General features: G+C 40.5%; 1 protein-coding gene across 1 annotated transcript in view; it reads left to right on the forward strand.

The window, feature by feature from the left end:
* Positions 1-3,539: 3,539 nt before the first annotated feature.
* The window catches only part of LOC308376437 (solute carrier family 12 member 2), a 22,999-nt gene continuing 14,867 nt past the window's right edge, over positions 3,540-11,671 (forward strand). Inside the window, exons 1-7 of the mRNA XM_080852757.1 lie at positions 3,540-3,986; positions 7,466-7,588; positions 8,401-8,476; positions 8,992-9,087; positions 9,838-9,977; positions 10,542-10,652; positions 10,902-11,010. Of these exons, the coding sequence (XP_080708883.1) occupies positions 3,573-3,986; positions 7,466-7,588; positions 8,401-8,476; positions 8,992-9,087; positions 9,838-9,977; positions 10,542-10,652; positions 10,902-11,010 (1,069 nt within the window). The 5' untranslated portion in view covers positions 3,540-3,572. The remainder of the gene's footprint in view (positions 3,987-7,465; positions 7,589-8,400; positions 8,477-8,991; positions 9,088-9,837; positions 9,978-10,541; positions 10,653-10,901; positions 11,011-11,671) is intronic.

Below are 11,671 nucleotides of genomic sequence, written 5' to 3' on the forward strand. Positions count from 1 at the left end.
TTGTTTCCCACAAAATGTCCTCTCTTCACTGCTATACTCATTACGTGTGTTCTAAAACATCACTTGCACCAGACGGCAAGTTGAACTACTATTTGTTCCTTTATCTATTCTGTTATTTCCAACCACTTACATATGCAGTGCAGTGCCTGTAGTGCAGGAATATTCAACACAAATATATATACCGTATTTCTGTAGTGAATTCTGTCCTTTGCACAACGCTTTGGATAAAAACGCCTGATAAATGACTTAATATAAATGGAAATGTAGTGAGTATAAGGCAGTTTTTTGACACCCATTCAGCTCAGTGTGTGTGTGTGTGTGTGTGTGTGTGTGTGTGTGTGTGTGTGTGTGTGTGTGTGTATTCCTGTAGTGAAGTGACTGTAAGGCAGTTCTTGCCACTCATTCAGCCCAGTGGCCAAGCTAAACCGACAGCCCAGAGGCTTCAAACCAGGCTGAAAAAAACCAAGCCAAGCCAAACCATTGGGTGCGCATATCATTACCAGGCAGGAACTGAAAACACCATTTATTTGATTGGCTATTACCAGGACCTCTACTTTTTTCACTTAGCTACAACGACGTTTGCCTGACTTTTAATGGGGTATCACGTTTAACACTGCTGTTAAACATTAAAAGCAACTGAATTACACTTGTGTTAGGTGTAATCTGTAGCGGTAAATAACATAAACGACATTGACATTTGAGTCAACCCATCGTCTACCCACATCCCCTGAAGACATTTTGTTTCCAAAATTGAGCCATTCAGAAAATATTCTAAATGTCTGTAAGACAAAGACAATAACATCAAAGTGAAAGTTTGCTGTTGCACATGCAGTCGCGTAAATCCAATCAATAATATAAAATGACAAAGAGGATTAAATGACTTTTTAGTTCAAAATAAAAATAATCTGCGAAACCAAGAATGTCTGAAGCCATGCACTCCCCTCTCACTGAAGGAAATGATCTTCTGCTTGAAAGGGAGATAAGACTTGTTTGAGATTGTGTGGAAACATTGTGGTCTGTGGTGGTAAACTCTGGGGGTGGGGGCAAGATAACAAAACAGGTAATTTACTAAGTAATGCTTTCTAAGAAGGGTCTTAAATCTTTATCGGCACCTGTGTTGGTGGTGAAGGCAAGCTGACAAAACAGGTCATTTATTAAGTAATGCTTTCTAAGAAGGGTCTTAAACCTTTATCAGAACTTGTGCTTCTGAGAAACTGGGCCTGTGGATTTGGCATACCATCTTTCATCATTTACTCACCAATTCAACTAGTTGAACTAAGTAGCCTATTGTTACAGTTCACAGATACCTAATGTTGCTTGGGAACTCTGTGAACTTTTAAGGTCTGTGTTAAAAATGTTTAGACACTCGTGATGGGTCATTTAAGACTTGACATGAGACAGGACATAACTTCAGTTTTACTATCTGTCATGGAACCACCGTAAATCCAGTTTATAGAGTTTGTATTGACTAGGAAACGACACAAATGCTTTTATTAACTAATTATAATAACACTAAAGGACGCTAGGTTTCCCCACCTAATTATTGATTATCTGCATCCGGGCGCAAGGTGATGATGCTTCCTCTCGTCTCGGTTTTGGATTTTGACAGAGCACTCATCACCACGTCTCACTTCTAAAACAGTTTTGTAATATTGATAACCGATTTGCACCCATCGTAAACTATCATATCTTTATAAATTAGTTAAAAAATATATTTTTTGGTTTACAATCAAATCCGTCACTTCCCTCTTTTGTTGCGCCCTTCCTCAGCATATTACGCAACCAATTGTGAGCGCTACTAGAATGTTGACAATGCCGTTTTACGTTGGATAAAATAATACAATAATTCAATTTAAATGTTGTTATGGGGAGACACCTGTAATGAGCTATTTAAAAATAAATGTATTGATTAACTGCTGCTTTTCAAGAACTTGTATATCAACAGGTAAGGGCTGAGGGCTGCAGTGTTTAAATACACATTAATCAATTGAATTGGCATAACTGTTGTTTGTCATCTGTCACAATTTCAGTTTATTGACTTCGTCATGGGAAGTTGACCTCATGGTGCTTGTTACGAGTTATCGAAATAAAATACAAACCTGTCTTTTGTTGAATAACAGCGCATAGCCTACATGAATACATCATAAAAAATACCGTTTCAGATTAAATGTTATTAATGCATATTTAGCTTAAATCACCACACAATTAAAGCCATGTAACTGTGTAATGGCTGTTGTCCTTCTTAGGAAGTGCAGACACCATCGTGGTTGCTTGATGACAGGTTGCACTGACATCTAATGATAATTTAAACAAAAGGTGCTTTCCAAGAACCCCAAGGTCTAGAGAAGGGGGGGTCTTAGACACACATGATCTCTCCTGGGAAACATAACCTATGGCTTTGGTAAAGCTTGCCATTCCTTCTTTTTGGCTTGTTATGTTGACCTCTGTGATGGCTGTTTGTTAACTGAAATGTTTGATGACATGATATGTCCAGCATCCACATCATAAGCAATAGCCTTGGGTTATGAAGCATCACATGTTTACTAGCGAGAAGAAGAGTTCCAGGTGTTGATAAGACAGTTTCTGTAGAATAGCTACACTTCTGCAAACAATTTACTGTATATCCAAACCCAAAAAGTTAGTTTACTAAAGCGCAATGAAGTATTTGTTTTACAGTTTTTGTCGTATAAACATGAGTTCAGACATGTTTCAGAATCCCTTTCATGTACCCTGCGTAAGCATCGCAAATAAAGACAGCGTTGTGCGTTATGTTAATCCAGCAGCATGACATTCCCCCTAGACACAAAAACAATTGTTTATCTCTCGAGGGGACCCGGAACACAAACGATCAAGTGTTTTCCATGAGAGCTTCTGAAAGTTTGAATTGTGATGCACCTCGTCATTAAATCTTATATTAATTCTAGAAAGCTTCTGTCACCTCTCAAACTGTGGTTGCTAAGACCTAGCAACTCACCCGCGTAATGACTGCGCAAAGACATGCGTCGGCCGTCAATATAGTCTATTGCTTGCATTACAAATTCCCTGCGCTTCGCTTTGACTTGACAGTATTTTTCGTAGCCTACTTGACAGTATTTTTTACCCTGTATTTTTCGTGTAACGTTTGGCTAGGTCTAAATGACAATCTGTAAGATAACCTGACTGAATGTTTCTAAGAAAGCCATAGTCGAAGTTTACCAGCTACAATATCTGTGAGATGGGGATTGGCGGAGCACTTTAGGAATGACGCAAAGTACACTCTCACAGGCGCTCTCGTAGACCCTCCCTGCAGCCGTATCTCAATGACACAAACTGATGTCCGTCATGTCTGTGTTATTTGATCGCTTACACAATAGAGTCACAGCATGTGCTTAAGTAGTGTAAGACAGCTAGAATAAGATGCGCAAAAGAGTCTTGGAAATTGTGTCCGGACATTAATATGTTGTCACGTTTTACTTGAGTCATTCTTGTTTTTATTAGATAAGCTTTAAATATTTGAAGCCTAATTAAAACTTGGTGATATGTCTGAATCGCCCTCATCACCGTCCACAGGGAAGAAACCTGTGCTGAAGTCAATGGATGCCGGACAAGGTCAGAGTCGCTTCCAGGTGGACGCAGTGGCTGATGAAACAGCCGCTTCCAGAGCCGCCGGTGGAGAAACTCCTTCAGGGCCCAAGCCAGCGGCAGCCGAGGAAGCAAAGGGCAGGTTTCGGGTGGTTGGTTTTCTAGATCCTGGTGGATCTACCAATCCCCCCGAAGCTTATGATTTTGCTCAAAATGGGGACACTGTCAAGAGTACTGGCAGCCTTTATTCCTCGGGTCAAACGCACTTTTCTGACACCCATTCTAGCACATATTACATGCGAACCTTTGGACACAACACCATTGATGCTGTCCCCAACATCGATTTCTACCGGAACACGGAAGCAACCCTCGGAGAGAAGTTGATCCGACCGTCGCTCTCGGAGTTGCACGATGAGCTTGATAAGGTAAAATAAGCCGCAAGAGATTTAACTTTTGGGCACCAAGGTTGGCGAGGTTACTTTTATTACTTGTCGCCCTGTTAATATGAATGGAGCATGTCTAGACTGCGAACAGATCCAAAACATCATAATTAATGTTATATTCCGAATCAAGGCATTTAGCTGTAAAGGTTTTTTACTGAAAATAATATATTCGGATGTGACCCATTTGTAATTACCAACAGTTTGATTAGTAGGCTAATATGTTTAATTAGCCTACATATTTTTTCTCAGTAACAGTAAATGGATTACCTTAACATTTCTATTGTAATTTGATTATGTAACTCCGTTACTTGTAAGTTTCTCCCCAACCCTCATAACAACAAAATGACGCATCAGATGACGCATGTGCTTGTTGATATAAAAACTTTTATAGATTATAAAGGGTGTCTTAGTTCTGCCTTACTAAAACAAAGGGGGAAATACATTCCCTTGCACCGTGAATTTTGTACTACAGATCTAACTGTCATGTGAGAGGCATTCTCTCCCACCTGAGACCGAATCTCCATTTCTTTGTGCTGCTTTGAATGGGCTGTGTGATGTCAGACGCCTCACCCACACGCTTGTCCCCGGCGGGACAATGCTGGCTCTCTCGCGACCCACACGCTACTTGCCGGTGCTCGGCCGCTGCGATAACAATGGCGCTGTGTTCCTCGCGCCCGTCGCAGAAGGCTCCAGTGTGCCCCGTCACGGACAGACCTCAACCCTGCCACGGGACTTCGTGTAGACGTGCTTTGTGCTGCATGCATTAAAGGCACCTAGTGCAACTTTCGAGGCTTAAAAGTAAACATTCAATTTCTAGTCTTTTTTTACACGTAGTAAGTTTCAATAACTCCATAACATTCGACATTCAAGGAGCAAAGATGAGACGTCGTTGTGTGGTGAGAACTGATAGAAAATCGTACACATCAACAATCGCTGGTGGGGAGAGGCCATTTTTCCATTGACTGGAATCCTGCTTTCTTTATTGGTGGCACCAATAAATAAAGATTTTTTGGGGAAATGGCGGCGATTGTTGTTGTTTACAATTTTCTATCAGTTTTCACCACACACAACGACGTCTCATCTTTGCTCCTTGAATGTCGATATGTAATGGTATGGAGTTATTGGAACTTACTACGTGTAAAAAAGACTAGAAATGTAATGTTTATTTTAAAGCCTCGAAAGTTGCACTGGGTGCCTTTAAGGGTACAATTAAAACATTACAGTTAATATCCAAACAGCACCCCCAGGATCTAAAAACGTCACTTAGAAAAACATGAGCGCACAGAGTTAGAGGGTTTCTGCTGTGTGCAGGTTGGAGAGGGTCCATTACCCAGAGTCACATTGACAAGAGTCTGAATGGGAAAGAAGACGTTCTCTCCATGAATGACAACACTTTTCTACATGACACAACAAGTCTACTTTAAATGACAACTTTTGTACAAATATATAAATTAAACGGCTGTTCATTAATTTCATTATTGAGCAATTGTCTTCAGTTCCTTGAGTGTTTTAAGGCAAGTTGGCCACTAGGAGGCCTTGCTCAGGGTCTGAAGTCAAAGTCAAAGTCAGTTTTATTTTCACACAGCAGGACCCACAACACCACAAACATGCATTTGGCGGCGACACAGGACACACACACACACAAACACACATGCACAATCATGCTGATGAGACGCCGGTGAAATTGTCCTTCTGCTTTTAACCCATCCTGAAGTCCTTGTCCATCCTCAAGGGGCTCCAGGAGCAGCGGGCAGCCTTTTTTTTTTACGGCGCCCGGGGACCAGGCCAAGTGTTCAGGCCAATCCTGGTCAGGGACGGAAGAGAGCGATCTTTCTGTTTTTTTCTGTTTCTTTGTCTAGAGCAGTGGTTCTTAACCTTATTGGAGGTACTGAACCCTGCAAGCTTCATCAGTGCCTTCGCCGAACCATTTGTAATTTGAAAAATAAAATATGATTTCTTCAAACGTAGGTATGTATAAAAACGGCCCAACATTGTTAGTGTGAAGTCAAGTCAAGTCTTTAAGTGTCAGATACACAGAACAACAGAGTCGGACTGGGCACTGAAATTCTTAGGACAGGACACCATACCACAAATTCGGGCTATACTGTGTGTGTCTTGACCCCTGCCGAACCCCTGAGAGTGACTCAACGAACCCCTGGGGTTCGATCGAACCCAGGTTAAGAACCACTGGTCTAGAGTCCTATGTGGCTTGCTCATGGTAGTTAGCGCGGGTGGCAGATCAAAATGAAGCAGCTGATACATGCTTGTCTGATTGGTCAATGTTGACTGGATGCCGTAGGCTCATTAATAAAGGGACATAGAAACTCTTCACCCAATTTCAAACAAATATCACGACAGCATGTGGTTGTTCTCTCACACAGCCGTGGCCGAATGCGTTTACACCGCTGAGTCGAATGCCTGCAATTCTCGCCAGAGTAAGAGAAAGCGGTCTATCTCTCGTGTTAGTGGCTCTTCATTGGCCAGGGGGACTGGCTAGCAGATCCTTCAGGTCCAGATCCTTCAGACACTGGCAGGAGAGTCCTGGCCTCATCCCCCTGTGCAGAGACCAGAGGGCTTTGATAGGTCAGTCTAGACAGATGTGCTGTTCCCGCCCCCTGGGCTGTGATAGGTCTGTCAAGACAGATGTGGTGTAATTGGTGCTTCCGTGGTTGGTCATGCCAGAAGCGTTTCCCTTAGTGAGATACCTCACTCATGTTATTAGAGAACCAGGGTTACGTTAAGTAACCGTACGTCACTTCTATATGCTGTGTATGTGGAGGTTAAGTATGAGTTGTTAAGTAACCGTACGTCACTTCTATATGCTGTGTATGTGGAGATTAAGTATGAGTTGTTAAGTAACCGTACGTCACTTCTATATGCTGTGTATGTGGAGGTTAAGTATGAGTTGTTAAGTAACCGTACGTCACTTCTATATGCTGTGTATGTGGAGATTAAGTATGAGTTGTTAAGTAACCGTACGTCACTTCTATACGCTGTGTATGTCGAGGTTAAGTATGAGTGCTTCAATGTTTCATTGATTCAGCAGAGACAATCTGCCCTTGTAAAGAGCTCTAGAATTAAGGTTTCTGTGTGATGTGTTTGTCCAGAAAGCTCATTATTATTATAACTTCATATTCAAAATGGATCCTAAGCATCAATCAAGCATTTCTCATATTGTAATAAGTTGGTGATTTTGTGCAAAATTGATTGAGAGTTCAGAGTACTTTGACCATGAAAATGTTCATCATAAACATTTGTGTGAATGTTTAATGTTCCAGGCTCCAAAAGAGGTTTTTAAACATAAAACTCATACATGATTATTATTATTATTATTACAAAGCTCATACATTTTTATTATTATTATTATTATTATTATAAAACTCATTCATTATTATTATTATTATTATAAAACTCATACAGAGAATGGAGGTCTTTGATATGACCTTGTGTGACCTCCACAGGAACCCTTTGAGGACATCTTCACCAGTGGGGAGGAGTTCAGCGGCATGGAGGGGGTGCCGGCCAAGGAGAAGCCGGAGTCCAAGGGAACGGCCGTCAAGTTCGGCTGGATCAAAGGAGTCCTGGTCAGTGCCAAGGGTTAGGGTTAGGGTTAGGGCTTGACCAGTGGTGTAGTCCAGGGTATACGCAGGTATACGGAGTACGCCCACTTATTTTTCAGTCAGCATTGCGTATACCCACTTCTCAAAACAGGGCGTTTATCCTGTGCTGTATGGGCTGCTTAAAACAATTCAGAGAATACCCACTTCTCCAGGGACCACTACACCACTGGGTTTGACCAACGTCCCCCATCCCGCCAGTGTGCAAGATTATTACAGATATTCTGTCTATAAACATTTGTAACAGCTACGTATTATGATAACTCGTGGACTTTGGAAGACATTCTGCTATTAGATATTCTATGTACCACTTTAAAAACAACAGCAATACATTTGCAAAACTAAAAACTGAGTTGACTAGCCAGTCTCAGGGCAAAGTGAGAAAAATCTTTCTCATTGTCCAGTGTGCAAATGTATTCAGGGATCATGGTAGAATATCAGAGCTGTTTTTAAACTGGTTAATAGAATACATTAAAGCAGAATGTCTTTCAATGTTCACGAGTTATGATAATACGTAGTTGTTACAAATGTTTATAGACAGAATATTTGTCTTAACTCTGTCATCATGCATGTGCAGTTCATAGTAAGCCTTACTAGATGTGGAGTCATAACCCCCTTCAGGCTACAGTTGGTAATACATAAAACATTTCAGTTATTTCCTTTTCACCTTCACAGATACGATGTGAATCCATAAAACATTTCAGTTATTTACTTTTCATTTTAACAGATACGATGTGAATACATCAAACAATTTAGTTATTTACTTTTCATCTTCACAGATACGATGCATGCTGAACATCTGGGGGGTCATGCTCTTCATCCGCATGTCATGGATCGTGGGTCAGGCCGGGATTGGTATGGCAAGCCATTTCATTTGATCCGAATCAATTATGTCCAAACAGAAGATTGGTATGACAAGCCATTCATTTGATCCTAATCAATTATGTCTATACAGAAGATTGGTATGTCAAGCCATTCATTTGATCCGAATCAATTATGTTTATACAGAAGTTCGGTATGGCAAGCCATTTCATTTGATCCAAATCAATTATGTCTATACAGAAGATTGGTATGGCAAGCCATTTAGTATCATCCAAATCAATTATGTCTTTACAGAAGATTGGTATGGCAAGCCATTTCATTTGATCCGAATCAATTATGTCTATACAGAAGATTGGTATGGCAAGCCATTCATTTGATCCGAATCAATTATGTCCATAGAGAAGAAAAATCCTATAACTGAGAGAACTGACAGACAGACAGGAAGACAGACAGACAGATAGATAGAATTTCATTGAGTGATTAATTGATTAATTGATTGATTACTTTAAGTATTGTAAACTTGATATTGGTCTGACTTTCTCTCTCAGCTCTCTCTTGTGCGGTTATCCTGATGGCCGTGGTTGTAACAACCATCACCGGCCTCTCCACCTCTGCCATAGCAACCAACGGCTTTGTGAAAGGAGGTAAACATGCTTTTCACTGTTTCACATCTTCCTTTGAAAACACTGTTGTATTTGGAAAAACTATTGGAAAGGGATGCTCCTAGCAAGGCTTGTAGCTTAACAAACTTTACATAACAAAGTACTCAATAACTACAATAAATAAGGTTTCTGCTAACTCAAACTATTTTTCATATATGACATGAATGATCTCTTTAAAGGGGGAGTGCACTACTTGATATTCATATTTGACATGAATGATCTCTTTGAAGGGGGAGCATGCTACTTGATATTGACATGAATGATCTTTTTAAAGGCGCCCGAGGCAACATTAGAGGCTTGAGACCCGAATAATAAACGTTCAATTTCTAGTCTTTTTTAAACGTAGTAAGTTTCAATAACACCATACCATTACGTATGGACATTCAAGGAGTAAAGATGAGACGTCGTTGTGTGGTGAGAACTGATAGAAAATCGCGCTGGCAGCGCCGCCGGTGGGGAGAGGCAATTTTTCCATCCTGTGCCGATTTATTGGTGGCACCAATAAATAAAGGGCTACGCTCTTGCGGCTAGTTTTTGCGCTCTTTTTAACGCCTAAAATATCAAATAATGATGCAAATGTGCTAATATGGTGAAGTAAATGTCAATATCATAAAGATTGTCTTATCCAGAATATTTCCATGCCCTTTCCAGTTTTGATGCCCTAATGTTGCTTTGGGCTCCTTTAAAGGGGGAGCTTACTACTTGATATTGACATGAATGATCTCTTTAAAGGGGGAGCGTACTACTTGATATCCCGGAGCCTGGGGCCAGAGTTCGGAGGATCTATTGGGCTCATCTTTGCCTTTGCCAATGCAGTTGCCGTGGCGATGTATGTTGTTGGCTTTGCTGAAACTGTTGTAGAGCTTCTTGATGTAAGTAAATCTTATTCTTTTTGATGTGAGTAACTCTTATTTCTGATGTTAGTTACTCTTATTCCTGATGGCAGTTACTCTTATTTATGATGTAATAAACTCTTATTCTTGATGTTAGTAGTTACTCTTATTCCTGATGTTAGCTACTCTTATTCCTGATGGCAGTTACTCTTATTTATGATGTAAGTTACTCTTATTCTTGATGTAAGTAAATCTTATTCCTGATGTTAGTTACTTTTATTCCTGATGTAAGTTACTCTTATTCTTGATGTTAGTAACTCTTATTCCTGATGTAAGTTACTCTTATTTCTGATGTTAGTTACTCTTATTCCTGATGTAAGTTACTCTTATTCTTGATGTAATTAACTCTTTTTTCTGATGTAAGATACTCTTATTTCTGATGTAAGTAACACTTATTCCTGATGTAAGTAACTCTTGTTCACTCAAGCAGCAACAAGTACTGTAATATCAGTAATTCACCGTAGCATGGAGCATATTCTCTGTGTCAGTATGTGGGTGAATGGATGAAATGGACTGGTTGGAATGTGTGGTCTTGTTTGCCAGAGTGTGGATGCCCTCATGACTGATGAAGTCAATGACATCCGCATCGTTGGCGTCCTCACCGTTATTCTTCTTCTCGGCATATCGTTAGCGGGCATGGAGTGGGAAGCCAAGGTACGCTCCATTTGAGTTTGTTTAGTGATATGTTCAGTAAGGTACGTTGCGTTTGAGTTTGTTCAGTGATATGTACAGTAAGGTACGTTGCGTTTGAGTTTGTTCAGTGATATGTACAGTAAGGTATGTTGCGTTTGAGTTTGTTTAGTAATATGTACAGTAAGGTACGTTGCGTTTGAGTTTGTTCAGTGATATGTACAGTAAGGTAATTCATTTAAATGTTTAACAGATTGACTTCTGCTTCCTCAGGCTCAGATTATCCTGATGGTGGTTCTGTTGGCAGCCATCTTCAACTATTTCCTCGGAACTTTCATTCGAATGGAATCAAAAGAACCAATGGGTTTCTTTGGTTACAGTGGTATGATATGGTCATTGTCTAAATTGCTCCACATGTCTTAGTCAAGGAACCTGGTAAAATTACATTTTTTTCTCAGTCGCTTTGGCCCATTTCTCAGATCAGAATTGTATCAATATATAGTGCTAAAACAATACAATTGTCTCAAGGTGCTTTACAGAGCCCAGGGTCTGAACCCCTGTAGAACAAAGGTGACCGGGTAGAGGGGGGGGGGGGGGGGCATCTGCTTGGAGCCAGCCGGGTAAAGGGGGGGGGGGGGGGGCATCTGCTTGGAGCCGGCAGTATACAGTGTGCTCATAAGGTTACCATTAGAAGGCTAAGTAGAGCAATGAAACAGAAAACTATGTCGATGGTGGTAATTATTTACTTTACAAAAGTAGATGTATTGTGATCAGGGTAGAATGAATGCATGGCAGCGTGGTGGGGATGGGTAAAGGAAACACTTCACGAAAACAATTTTATATTTACAGACTGCCTATACATTTCGACTGTCTTGTTTACAAATAATGACAAAAATACTTTTTGGTGGTGTTGACGTTACAAATGTGATGATTTACTTTTGAGTTATAAAAAAAAAACATTTTGAGCGAGTTACGGGCTTTTGCAGGTAAACGTTTTTCTCGTGCTGTTTGTAAGTGTTAGGAGAAATGAAACTGAAAATGTT

The sequence above is a fragment of the Sprattus sprattus genome, assembly GCF_963457725.1.
Source record: "Sprattus sprattus genome assembly, chromosome: 15".
Classification (NCBI taxonomy): domain Eukaryota; kingdom Metazoa; phylum Chordata; class Actinopteri; order Clupeiformes; family Clupeidae; genus Sprattus; species Sprattus sprattus.